Here is a 14,778-nt window from a genome sequence, read left to right on the forward strand (position 1 = left end):
CAGGGTAAGTTACCATGTGGTGGGTCCTACACTGAGAGGTACCAGAGGGGAAACATCAGGCCAGCCAAGGGGGCCTCCCAGGGAGTCTGGGCAGAGTGTAAGTGACTAAGAGCAGGGAACAGGACAGAAGCCAGGAAGTTCAGGTGATGGCTCCATTTGACATGCAGCCGCCTTCCTAGGATCCTTCTCATGATTCACTTTCTTGTTCATCCCAGGAAGAGCCAGAAAGTGGCCTCAGGAGGTGGGCTCCAGGCACCAGCTTCAAGGGACAGTCCCAGTGTCCCTGCCAGCATTTTGAATGGTCAAGTAGAAAGCAGGTAGGATCTACCCCAAATCAGAGACAGAGAAACTTGTCAGGAGCAAGTTCACTCTCAACTAGTCAATACCTGAAATGAGGTCAGCAACTCGGCAGTGGCAGGCATTTTCTGAGGCTTCTGAAGGAGTACGGGCCATTCGCTCTTGACAGTTTCTAAAAGACATCATCCAGGTAGGGAGTTAGTTATGGAGCTTTGTTCGCAGCTGTTGTTTTCTCATATATATATAAGAGGTGACGGCTCCTTGGAGGAAGTTGTCAGCACAAGTGGTTGAACTGTCAAAGACTGCTGCAGTACATTCTGCCTGAGAGGGGGTACTTAGAAAACCTCTTGTGACAAAAGCAACAAAAAAAATGCAGAGACAAACCACAGTGAGTTGGTAGGTGGTCACACCTAACTGCTATATTGGGTTTATTCCAAAAAGCATAAATTGCATATCACGTGCACCGCAGGCTGGAAGTGCTAGAAAAGCAGCCTCAAAGGATGACTGATGGAATGGGGTACATTTGCACCCAGCTCCCTCGCTCAAACTGGGAGAAGTTGAGCCATCCTTGTACACTGGCTGTAGAGTTCCCCGGGGACACAAACTCCAGTCGCCTGAGTGCATGCTTGAAAACACCCCTTTACTGGCTGCCTCCCTTTTCTGTCTCACTTCCCTATTCCTCTACTGGTGTTTCCTGGCATCTCATTCCAAATAAACGCCTGGCATCCAAATCCTCGTCTCAGGGAAGACCCCGCCCAGGACAGCCACTTGCTGAAATGGACTGTCCCTATTTCACCAAGATGTAAACCAAGATCTGAACGTGGATTTTCTGAGAAACCTACTGTGTTCAGCACTGCGTGGGCTGAGGGGACACACAATGTAAGCAGAAGACAACCTTTGGGACGCAGCAAGTGGGAACTGTGGTTGAAGGTACAGAGAAAAGCAGATTTCACGAGAAGGAGAGGATGGGTGTGGAGGAGCTACTTTCTCCTCCTATTTCTGCACTAGCTCTTAAAATTAGACCTTGTTCCCTGTTTCCCATTTTCTGCATTCCCTTATGTCCCATCTGCCAATAGAGGGAAGTGTTCCGAGCACGTGACTAGCTCTTATTGGTTCCTTTTGGATCCAGCCTGTCTAACAGCCTCAGGAGTCTCCACACTCCAGACTTTTCCATGCCTTAAAAGTGTGTCTTTATCCCTGTGGAATCTCGCTGCCCGGACTGTGATGGGGTCATACATTTAATTAAGATGGGGAAGACTGTGAAGTCTATTCTCTCCGGTGTCCAAGCCACGTTCTCCTGGAATTGAAATAAGGCAGGTGCACTGAGCCCTTCTGGGCTCCTATGCCTAGTGCTCAAGTGGTCCAGGACTCAGAGGGCAGATGACAAGAATAAGTAGAATTGCCAACCACCAACAGTCACTCAGTACACAGAAGGAATGTTTCACTGCTTTGCTTTGTGGTCAAAAGGTCAGATGGTCAACCCAGGCACAAATTGGCAGCAGCAGGAGGCAGGAGTCACACAGCCCAACTCTAGCTGCAAACATCTGGCTTCACCCTGACTCGTTTAATGAAGATTAGTTCTCCTCACCTCCTCAAACGAGTTGCTCTGGAAAACAAATATGCCTGATTTGCGGCATAGGAAAGAGAACTACGCAGGGTAGTTCATAGCCAAGTTACCTCACCTCTCAGGGCCACAGAGAATCCCCCTCTTTTCTCCCGCCCTCTTCCCCAGTCTGCTTTGCTAGATCTCCATGAGCAAACATGTTAACCTCTGCCAAATCTTTGCCTTCCCACTGATACTATCCTGCTGCCAGACCCCAATGTTCTCACACCCAAGCCCATCTCCATTGATTAGCTAATCCTAACACCCCTTCCAGCTTCAGGACTCTAATTCTGTGTGCCAGAAGTCCCCATACATAGAACTTCTTAACACTTCAATTCCACCAGCCTGGAAGTCACTGCCCTACTCTACCTAGAACTTGTTAACTACCGTGTTTTCCCCAAAATAAGACCTAGATGGACCATCAGCTCTAATGCGTCTTTTGGATCAAAAATTAATATAAGACCCGGTCTTATTTTACTATAATATAAGACCGGGTATAATATAATATAATACCGGGGGTTTATATTAATTTTTGTTCCAAAAGACGCATTAGAGTTGATGATCCAGCTAGGTCTTATTTTCGGGGAAACATAGTAGCTATAAATAATACCCTGAAAGTCCGCTGCCGAGGCAAGAACTTCAAGGCTCCAGGGAAGACCCTCCTGGCCATTGAGTCCACCAGACAAGAGGCCCTAGGAGGCAGGAGTATCCTACACTACAAAGGACGGGGAGCCGTGTATGATATCACCCACGTGTGAAACAGAGAGGCAGAGGTAGAGGCAGGGGCAGGCCCTTGCTTCACAGGTGGACTCCACTCCTTCTGGGTTTATCATAAACTAATTTCTATGAGAAAGATGGAGGGAAAATGTTCCATCATGATGAGATCATGTGAAATAACTATTCCTAAACCCCAGGCACTGGCATATAAAACTCAAGTGGGGTTTATTTGTGTTAACAACAAGGGAGTTTAGACAATCACTGGGAGTCCACTGCAGTGGGATTTGACCAAAAAGGATACTCTCGCTCCTGCTAGGAGCTCTTATTCTCCATAACCTGATACTGTAGGAAAGCTACCAACTTGCCACAGGGGCAAACCATGAGAAAGGGCCTAAAGCAAAACAGAAAGATCAGAATAACTGGAGCAATCCTGAGTAGGAGAAAGGAAACCAACTAACATCCCCTTCTCTGTGTGAAATAGGCACAATTTGAATTCAACACAGCAGAAATTTTACCTCCAAGGTAAACATCTGAAGTGTCATACTCTCCAGCCCAAATGCTAGTGTGGGCAAAAAGTGATGACCCACTTTTGACTGCCTCTGCCACCCTTTCCACCAATGGTACTATATTTAGAATATCATTGTCCACCTTAAGTGTAGTTGTTTGTGCTTATCTCTCACCTCTGGCCTAGTGGTGAGGACCCTGGGCTGGGAGTTAAGAACCATAGGTTTGATTTTGGCTCAGCACTGAAAAGCTGGAGATCAAGGGGAAATCTTTCACCTGTTCTAAATCCCATTTCCTTTCTTAAGAAAATAAATGGATAAATCAGGAAATCTCTGAAGGAGATTTAGGAGATGGAGGTCCCTTCCATCTCCTAAAATATTTCTACTTTTATGCAATTTAAAGGCACACAATGATTTAATTGCTTGCAAAGATCATATTCAGGCACATGGGTAAGAGAGGCAGATGGTTGAGAATAACACCTTTCCAAGACACCATTAAAAATTAATTTATATTTCAAGACTCCCATTCTATCTTCTTGGAAGGCCTGAAAGAGATTCCTTCTTTTATCTGGTTGCCAGACAACCTTTTTATTGAGGCTTTCATTTCCCTTTTTTAAAAAAGAAATATAAATCTAGCTTTGGATACCTGGTTGGGAGTGAAAGCTGACTTCAGGTGTCCCTCAGCAAGAATATGAGTTATGGTTGCCAATCAGCAGTTTGACTGAAATTGAAATAATTTAAGGAGAATACTTTAAGGCAGCTGATTAAACTAAAAATGGATAGTAGATACTGGAGGCTAGAAAAAAACTGTAGAAAGATTGATAATTAAATGGCATATTGTATTTAGTGATTCTGTATTTTGCAAAACTGTCTTCTCAAGCAGTATTTCATCCTCATATTAGCATTTTGAGTAAAAAAGATATATAGTCCCCTTTTAACTGATGAGCAAATTACACCCAGATAGATAAATGGCTTGCCTTAATTTTCATATCTAAATAATGACACAGCCCAGGTCTGCAGCCTCTCCAGCTTGATGCTTCACTTCTGAGTGAGCATCTACAGAAGACGAAGAAAGGTTATTTTCATCAATCAGCTTCCCTCAGATCAGAAGCCTAAGAAGGGCCAGGATAGAGAGAGATGAGAAGTAACTGCAAGGCAGGAAAGTCCAGAGTTACTTCTGTAGGGGACAAGAAGAATCACATTTCCCTTGTCTCAAGCGCCTGCCCAGCCCATGGAAGAACATTCTGTCCTGGGCAATCAGGGCACCTCCACTTGTCAGGACTCAGCACAAGGAGGAAACAGAAAGAAGATCAATTGTTGGGACCCTAAAATTAGGGTGCAGCCAAATTCATCAGAGTGCCTTGTTTTATTTCAGGTCCCTCTCACCACCCTGCTAGTCTAGACCGCTTGTCACATTGTAATTTATTTGTTTATATGTCTATCTTCCTATTAAATTGTAAATCCATCGGAGGCAAAGACTGATGAGGCATTCAGGTAGGTTTAAATTGGCAGGGAGAAACCACATCCAGTTAATCTATAAAGTTACATGCCTGATTTATTTGGCCAAAAATGCCAGAAGCAGCAGGGCAGCCACCCAGAGCAAAAGCAGGCGAAAACTGTTCTTAGCAGTTTCCCTTGGTGCCCAAAGCACCTGCGGGGCTGGGTGGCATGATGCTACCCAAGCCGAATCCTTTCAGATCTGAGACTTGCATTGCTATTCAAGTATGTATGCACCTAATCCATGCCTTTGATAGGAAATATTTCTGGATACTCATCATCCTTTTAGTTCTCTAGTTAAACCCACCATCAGCAAGGTCACATCCAGAGGTAAAATGGAGTGAGATGGGAGGGAAGAAAGTAAAGGCAAGTACAGCAGGCCCTCAGATAACATTGCTTCATTCGAGATCATTTTGTCATAACATGGATGAGATGCCATAGGAACTCAACTCTTGTTTATATCAATTGTTCTATGGTCCTATTGGTTTTGTTTTATGTCTTCACTCAAAGTCACAGAACCTGTCGACAATGTTAAGCGAGAACTTACTGGATCCAGCTCTTCCTAGACGATATCCTTGCCTCCACATGCCCAGTAGGCTGGGAAGTTTATTTCCCTGTCATTTCTTATTCCTCTTGTTCCCAGTGTCTATATAATGGCTGGTCCACGGTTTGCTCGTCACACACATTTTCAAATTGACGACTGTAGTTGTCTCTTAGCTGGGTTTTCATCTAAATGCCTTTTTTGCTCCCATCCTAACTATACAAATACAGTATGAGCTATGGAGATATTTAGCAATTTGAATGTTGACCAAGGTAGTTAATAGAATAACCCATTATCTGTGAACATTAATTTTATCATTTTTTCTATTATACCACATAACTCCTCTCCTTCTAAAAACCTAGAGCAATTTTCTTAGCTTAGCACATCAAATTCAGATATTTCTTCTCAGTCTTCTCACCCAAATGCCTCCTATCTCTCCATCTTTTTCCGCATTAACAAAAAACCTCTCTTTGCTAGTCAAGCCTACCTGCTGGTCATCTCCTCATTCTTGCCTTCTCACAAGCCCTTGGCCTGGCAGTAAAATGTTCCTCTGCCTCTTTCTACAAATCCACATCTCTTTTTTTCCCTTTGAAAACCTGGTCAGACCTCACCTCTTCCAGGAAGCCCACCCAAACTAGTACCACCTTACTCCATTCCACTTTGACCACACCCCATCAGCATGTTAGCAGTACTTTGTGGTGTGCACTGACTGACACATAGTGGGCATGAAGAAAAATTTGTTGAGTGAATGAATAAATAGATTCTACTGATTCAGTTTCTTGATCCATCTTTCAACGGTGTTCCTTTCTCCCTTTTCCCACCATCACAGCCCTAGACAAGGCTCTCATCATTGCTCCCAGGGACTGTCAAAGTACTCGAAGAGCTTCCTCTCTCCTCCATCCTCCCTCCTCTATTCAGATTTCCCAGTGCCACCTGAGTGAACTTTCTGATCATGTCTCCTATTCTTCACGGTTGCCCAGTGCCCTGGGATAAAGTCAGTAATTCTTAGAGTGATTTTGAAGGCTCTTCACAATCAAGTCTCAAACAATTTCTCCTGTCGCCCTTACTTTTCACTACCGATATATCCACGTTTGAGGTGACCGGTCAAGCACAGGGTGTGTAACTTGTCAGTGCTACTCCTTCAGCAAGCGGCATCCTCCCCTCTTCTCCACCTGATGGGCCTATCAAATACATCCTACGGCCTGGATGGTGCCTCACTCAGTCCTAGGCCTAGCCCTGCCCTCCCATTGATTCAGTCTGAAGTGGGGGTGAGGGTGTCACACTGAGCACAGTGCATTGTATTTGCTTATTGGTCAGTCTTGCCTCTTTCTTTGTGAGGCTCTTGGAAGCAGGACCAAATGTTCCTGTCTTTTACATCCACATCACCATTACGGTACTTAGCTCCTCGGCTGCTCTCAGTGTGGCTAAATAAGTGAATAAAGTAGTTTGTTCACACCGTGTTAATTTGCATTCACTCAGAACCATACACTTTTAGAGATGAAAGGGACAGTAGAAAATATCTTTTCTAACCCTCTCATTTTTTCCCATAAAGAAACTTAAACCTACAAGGATTTAAGGGACTTGCCCCAGGTCATAAAGGCGCAGCAAGGGGCACTGACCCTGGGCACCAGATCCATACCACCCTCAGCTTTATTGTGCTTATAAAGTAGTGATGCCAAAAGATAGCGTGAGCACCTCGAGGGGGGAAAAAAAAAGAGTGTTTTCTTTCTTTTGCATTTTTCTATACAGAAGGCTACCTACCCTCATTTGCATTCAACAAATGTGACTGACTTAATGACATTTACTGAGCTGCATCTCTGTTTTGCAATTGTGCGGCTGCCCCTTGCTATCATTTTGAAGTACATTTTAGTGAGTTAATTCAATTGTCTTTTAAAGGAACACAAAAAAAAATTTTAATTCTTCAAATCCACTGAAATTCTTCAAAACTCCTTTTAGGATGCTGTATATCAAAAAGGTTTAAGTTAAATAATTATTGACTTCCTCTAATACCTGGGGATCAAAATACCAAGTTTCCAAATTATGCAATTAATCTAGACAAACACCAATATCTAGCTCTTCCATTTAGACTTTTGTCTCCCTTATAATCCTGAGGATACTTTGCACTTCCCAGATGACAAAGTCAAAGGAAGCTGATAATAGTGATAATCGTAGTAACCACAGACACGCGGGGAAGCAAAAGAACTGACACTTTCAGTCAGTGGGAATAGAAGGGACTTCTGGGCTTCTATTTTTTAAATCTTCTACAGCACTCTAACACAAAGGTAATTTTTTTTTTTCGGGAAAACATTAGATGATTTCATACTTTACTATTTTGAGCTATGCAAGGCCATGGGCCCTCTGAATTCATCACTACTTCCTCTCGGATGACAGTGATGAGTTGGTATTCTTCTAACTACAGAGAGCACATGTCTTAAAAGGTTCCAAGAATTTTGTTGAAGTAAAAACACAGCAAAGATTTTTCAATCATTTGCCATAGAAAGGGAAACGGCTCTTTAGAGAGATTTAGTAGCTTCAACAGTACCTCCACACCCTAATGTCTGCACAGCGTGTAAGCGAGGAGGTTATCTTTACACTCCTGCTAATACACTCCATCCCCACCCCTTTATCCTGCTTATGGTTAAAATAGGCGTCTGCAGTCACATCACTGTCATTTTGTGCTATCGCAACGTGAAATCATAATGAGCTTCGAGATTGTTAGTTGTTTCTTTTTTCTGCAAAAATGCAGGCTCCTTTTTCATTTTGGAGGATCTAAGCTTCCAGGTTTCTATGATTGCCTCTCACGCCTTCTCCCTTCTTTTATTCTCTTCTCTTCTTTGGCTCAAAAAGCAAACTCATTACCAAACCAAATGTATAAGCCTCCCACACAGAATCTGGAAGAGAAAGACATCCCATTTGATTCAACGGAGACATTTCAGAAGCTCGCCGCAGTGCCCGGCTTCTCTGGCCTCCAGGACACACCAAGTATAACCTGCCTAAATACAGGACTGTCTCTCTTGGGACTGCTCTGTGGTCTAAACAAAATCATTGACATAGAAAAGCAGTTACTTCTCTATGGAGTACCCCATTCCCAACAGGTTATAATCTAAAAATTAAAACAATGGTAATAACAACTAGGACAATAAGAAATACTTGTAAAATCATTAATATGTGCCTGGCACTCCTCAAAGCATTCTACATGCATTGTCTCATTTAATCTTCATAACAACCCTACGAGGTAGATGTTATCATTATCTTCATTTTGCAGATGACCAGAGTGAGGCTTAGAAAGGTTAGTAATTTGCCCCAGATCACACAACTAGAGAGTGGCAGATATAGACTAAAATTTTTATGTTCTTGTTCCAAGTTCATGCTCTACCACTATGCTACGCTGCCTAGAATTAAAGTACAAATGTATCCATTAATGATATTCCTCTCACCAAAAGTGTCAAGGAATTAATATTTAAAAGCAGAATTTTATAATGGAGATGATAATAAAAATCAGAACAAACATTTATTGAGGGCTTACTATGTGCCAGATGTATAACTTATAAAATAACCTCATAGGTAGGTGTTATTATTGTACTACTCCTCATTGTCCAAATGAGAAAACTTAGGTTACGTAATTTGCCCAAAATCACACAGCTAGTAATTGTAAGGGTCAGGAATTAAACCCATGCACACGACCTGTGTCATTTGGTGTACTTCTCCATTTTACACCCATAAACATAGGAAAATGGGGCACAGCGGGGTGTGGTATGTTATATAATATAATAACCTGATCTAATTCTTTTTAAAGGTAGTTTTTTGAAAGCTCAGACCAAACTCCAGGTCTTCTGAGTCTCAGCCCTGTGCTTTTCTCATTGTAGCTGCCCCTCCTACGTCCCTCCTCAGTGAATGACACACCTCCAATCACCCAGGAGTCCAAGTCAGACACCCCTAGCTTTGCAAACTTCTCTTTGCAGATAATACTCTTTCCTAACCTCTCCATTTGGTAAACTTCTATACAACCGTTAAAGTCTTCTTTGCTCATCCAGGCAGAATTAGTCACTGTACCCATGTCACTTCTAGATAGCGTTTATCACACTGTGTTGTCATTTCTTATCAGACTATAAATTCTGAGAGGGCAAGAACTTTGTCTACATTTCTTTGCATCTCTAACACTTAGCACCATGCCTGCTTCACACTAAAGTTTCCATAACAGACACTTAAATTGAACTTCTCAGGCAACAGTTAACCCTATTTGTCTGGCGCCTTGCTATTCAAAGTGGGATCCAACAGAAAGGCTCTATGTGACTAGTGTTTGAATCTCCCTTGTGTTGAGGGATCATTTGCAGAAATCTGGAATATATTTTCCTTTCTTACCTAACCAATAAAAACGAGATTAACTCTACTAGTCTTCTAAAATTTGTGGGCATTCACAAATATGCAAAATTTTGCAGGAACGTATTATTTCTTTAGGCTTGTCCAAAATGGCAATACTGTATTAACATAAAATTACCCCACTCAGGATAAAACAATTCAGGAAAAATCAGTTATATTGATAAAGATAACGAAAAAAACTAAAATTTCTTCTTCAACAATTATAATAGAAATATAAATACTCCAAGTTGAAAGTTTTAATTGGCCTTGGAATGCCAACTAAATTACTACATACATAAAAAATATACAGAGTATGTTTCCTTTTCAGTTTTTAAGCACAGAAAATGAGTAACAGGAGGAGTTGATAGTGCTTCACATTTAGTGCTGATAAGAACCTAAAAATGTTTTTAATTAGTTTTTCTTCCCAATTCTGGGTGGCAAGACCATATGGCTACTAATTCATTTAAAGATGAAGAGAATAAAGCACAGAGAATTAAATGATTTGCTGAAATTACCCAAACTACCACCTTCTGGTAGTAAAATAATAGTAATCATTTATTAGAGCTTAGTCTGTGACAGACAAAATGCTAAGTATTTATATGAATTATGTCAGTCCTCACATCAGTACCATGAGATAGGTTCTATCCTATTTCTTCAATTATAATATATCTTTTTAATATTTTAATATCAATAAAATGGGTGATTTTGACAATTAATATTGTGTCATGCCTTGACCGGCAATTTTTCTTCCTTAGTTTACTTAAAGGAATGGTGGCCTCTTAGATCTAAGAAAATACAGTATCAGCCCCATTTTTGTGAGGAAACTTAAGTATAGAAAAATAATCTGTTCAAACAGCTAGTGAGTAGCAGAGGCAGGATTTGAACCCAGACAGTTTGATTCTAAGCCCATACATTCAACTGTCTATGGTACCACCTTTCATAGGTAATTTACTCTCACAACATCTGAGTGCCGTGTGGAAATGAGTGCTCTATATTGGCCCTACAAGGCAGCAAGCAGTCTCTTTGGTTGACAGGGTCACTGGGAAGAGTGGTGAATGACGAATGAATGAAAAATTGAGTTTCCCTTATCAGGTGGCCTCTGACTTCTTTTGGGCTCCTCCAATGACACAATCATCTATTAGTAGGAAAGGCCTGTGGGAAGTGCTTGTGCTTCTCAGAAAGTAGAGTTGGGTTACAACATCTTCCAGGGGGTGCCATGGAGTCACATCCCTCCCTTTCACCCCCAGTTCTGCATCTTCCTCTTGCAAAGGTAAGCAAGCAAGAACCCTCCTCTAATTGTCATCAACCTCTGTGAACTTACTGTATTTTCTAACACAAAGCCTGACTTTTCTCTAAACTTCGAAGACCCTTTTAAGACCACAGTTAAGTTTCCATTAATAGTTGGATTTTAGAAAACAAATTTGGCAAGTCTTAAACTTGGCAATAACAAAATAGACGTGTATTTTCATTAATGGGAGTTAGAGTGTCATTGTATGCTGGAATTGGAATGTGTCAGCTGCTGAGAGAAGCAGTTGATCTGGACAGCAGTGTGACTAATTAGGTTTTCTTTTGTGAAGGAATTGGTTTGTATTGATTTATCTATGTCTGATGTAACTCAGCAGTCCTTCCCCTGCTTGGGGAAGCCTGCCTGGACTGGTTAAGTGGTAAGAAGCTGGCAGAGCAGCTTGACCAGCTCACTGGGGCTGTGGGTATCTCTTGGCTGACTCAAGTGTGCAGGGACAGAGTGACCTGATCACCCTTGCAATGTCCAGTCTCTTCTTAGACACAGGCCAACCCTTTGAACTATCCCTGCTGGCTGGATATGAAAGCCATAACACCAGGGTTGCCCTGAAAAATCACTGGAGAGTACTCAGACTAAGTTCCAGAGAACATGTGCTTTCCTGATTCAATAAACTAAACCAAGCAGGGACCCATCCTAAATATTTTGTATGCTGGGGAAAGCTCACTCTCCCTCTGGATGCAGACCTTTCCTCCCATCATAGGTGGGAGGATCTCTCCAGTGACAGAACTCAGGACTAGAGTGAATGTATCAAAAACCATGCCGATGAGGCGATGTCCAAGGCAACTTCCAGCATGAATACTGCTTTACAAAGAGAATTAGGATGGCCGCATTTCAGATACGGTTTTATAACTAATTAGCTGTGTTTCTTTGGACTGAATTTCTCTGGGCCTGTGTTTTCTTATTTGTGACATTTTCTATACATATAAAGATGACACCAGTAAATTTATCATCTCTGGAGCCCATGCAGAGTAATTTCTCCCAAGAGACTGATGGTTTTACACTGAGTTATCCACTCTTTTGCCCAGAAAACTTTGTCTTCAATATATACCAATTTCAATATACAGAGAGCAGTCTGAGTTTCTGCAGTCATGAATAGCATTTATTTCTGTAAAAACAGGCTCTGAAGGAGTAGGTAAAGTCACCTATAAACAGTGGGAGTGAGATGTTGACCCAGGTTTGTCCCAATCCCAGACTCACCCCTTTAGCCCTACTCTACTGCCTGGGGATTATGGACCTGGGATTAAGGAGGTCCTGAAACAGTGAATCCACAGGAAAAAGAATGGACACCCTGCTTTAGCATGCCATGGAGTTTATAGAGAATCTAGGAGACTTTCAGGGTAACTACCAGAGGCAGAAAGCATAAACTTCTTAGTAGCAAAGTAGGCTGCAGGACAGTGGCAAGTTAAGGAAGCTGTCCTGGGAAAGGAATGTCCAAAGAAGGCCAACCCTAGGTTGAAGAGCATAGGAATGGCAGAGCATAGGAAAGCCTGCCAGTCCAGGTTCAAGGGAGCACAAAGAGAACAATTCCATCCCAACACTCAGTGAGCATTCTTAGGACTCAAAGAGAAAGGGCTTTGTCTTCCCACTATCTCCCTTCCTTTGGCAGTTGTGATTTCAAATAAGTAAGGATGTGTACTGATCAAGGTTCTTTGGTTGTACACAACAGAAACTGACTCTAATTAATTTGAACAACAATAAAAATAAAAAAGAATTTTTTTTATTTTTGGGGGCGGGAGAATGCGGGCAGTTCACAAAATTTTTTTTTTAAAAGGTGACCCTTAGACCTTAGAGGAGTCAGAAATAAAGGCAACTAGCAGGACTATTGGACAGTCACTTCAGGTCACTCCAACTATATTTCATTTTGGGTTAATCTGTTCAAAAGTTAAACTCCTGAATGGAATATCTTATTGGCCTGGCTTTTCAGTGTGTGTGTGTGTGTATCTTATTGGCCTGGCTTTTCAGTGTGTGTGTGTGTGTGTGTGTGTGTGTGTGTGTGTGTGTTAGGTCTTAAAAGATTACAGTAATCATTTATTAAAAATATTCCTCTGCTTCTAAGATTGATAAACAATTATATGCAAACATTCATTAGGGCATCTTTCCCAGTGCTCCCAAGATTTTGTCTTTTTCTGCTGCTCTGGGCGTAGATGGCTTTACTCCGTTCTGTCATTTCTGGACCATGATAGAATTCCAGAATTTCTGGCAGTGTTTATACTTCCAGAAGTAAGTGGAACAAGTTTCCCTTTTATAGTTATTTGCATCCATACGTGTGGTAGAAGCATCAGATTTCAACAAGCATGCATGCACACACAGAGAGGACATACCACAGCCGGAAGTCTCACCGAGAGTTGCTGGCAGCCTGTGAGGGCTAGTTGTCACCAGTAAGAGGAAAGGATCCAGGGTAGGCAAAATCAGTGGGCATCCACTACAGGTCCCAGACCAGCAGTTCTACAAGACTAAGAGGGCAGAGCTTGTGCCTTTGTAAGAGCTACACCTGGGAATTTCAAGGATCTAGGTGCTATTCAGAGCTGAAAGACAATCCATGCAAGCAAGTACTCAGGAATGGGAGAGACTTGCAAATCAGATATTCAGAGGAAAATGTAGACGCTAGGCCTGGTCCGTGTGACCAAATTTCACATCAGTCAGAATCATCTTCAGCATTTCTTGCTATGGCAGAACCTGGGTTAGCCAGCCTGGTGCTTCCAGAGACAGAAAGAGTGAGATGTGAGCTGCTTAGGAGTTGGGTAATAGAAAATAATAGTAAGTCTTGCCAATGACAATATAGAGGAAGCTGAAACCATTAATGCTGCCCCTGAAGAGTAGCTGGGCCTGAGTCTAACAGGGCAGGAAGTAGCTCTGAGAGCCCCTGGTTTTGCCCCACTGCACACTAATAGATACACACACACACACCACCCCTGGGGTAAAATCAGGAAATAGACACTATTTTCTTCTGTTTCTCCCTGTCTTGCTTCAAGGACTTAGTTTAGTGTCCTTGGCTTTCAAACTCTCCTCCTCCATGCTTCTTTTATATGACAGCAAATTCATTCACAGTGCATTATGCTTTTGCATTTTAAAACTTACTATCTTTTATTCCAACTGTGGAATAAAATGTTTTATTGCTAAAAAGAACATTTCATTTGGGGTCAGGGGACTTGTGTTGATGGATCTAGGCTGGACACTCATCATTAGGCTGGTCTCCTTTTCACTCTCCATTTATTGCAGGGTGATGTGCGTGGTGAGGAATAGTGTCCATTCATCTTTCCCTCTCCTTGGCCATGCCCCTTCCCTAGGTCCAGTGCTCCTCATAATCTTCTCTACCTTATAACTAAATTGCATCCATCTTTTTGGTCCAGTCCAAGGGAAAGCAGTGAGGCATAAAGAAAGGCTTTACCTGCCTCAGTTCAAACTCCAGCTTTACCACTGATGAACTGGAAAGCCTTGGACAAAATACTTTACCTCTCTGATGTTCTGTTTCATGATCTGTAAAATGGAGATAATTGTTCTTTTTCAAGAAGTCCGTGAAATCATGTATGTAGAAAGAAATGCCCACAGTCGGTACATGATATGGCAATTTCATTACCTCTTCCACAAAGCCTTCCTTGCGCAGCCCTTTTCAAGTGATCTCTCCTTTTACTCCATACCTTTGGGTGAATTCTCTGTATCATTTAGATAGTGCTGCTATCTAAATGGGCTGCTATAATGTCACCTTTATCACCTATATCAAAAACATTCCCCCAATGTACTGTTAAAAAAGCTTCTTTGACAATGTATGATCTGGTGTGCGCCTTTTCTAGGAAATGTCCTGCTAACTGAACTCTCCCATCAGCATTAAATCCTATGACCTAGCAACATGAGTAAGATGTCCAGAAAGACCATTCTGAGTAAGAAGTTTGAAACTACATATATGATAAAATATCCAAATCTTTGTTCTTGTTTCCTTTTCAATTTAACCCAGAAATAT

At 41.9% G+C, this 14,778-nt stretch overlaps 1 protein-coding gene across 1 annotated transcript in view; it reads right to left on the reverse strand.

The window, feature by feature from the left end:
- Window positions 1-14,778, reverse strand: part of LOC308498194 (uncharacterized protein) — a 294,791-nt gene that overhangs the window by 259,133 nt on the left and 20,880 nt on the right. The window contains exon 4 of the mRNA XM_081049730.1: window positions 387-469. Coding sequence (XP_080905856.1) covers window positions 387-422 — 36 coding nt within the window. The 5' untranslated portion in view covers window positions 423-469. The remainder of the gene's footprint in view (window positions 1-386; window positions 470-14,778) is intronic.

This window comes from Rhinolophus hipposideros (assembly GCF_964194185.1).
Source record: "Rhinolophus hipposideros genome assembly, chromosome: 5".
NCBI lineage: Eukaryota > Metazoa > Chordata > Mammalia > Chiroptera > Rhinolophidae > Rhinolophus > Rhinolophus hipposideros.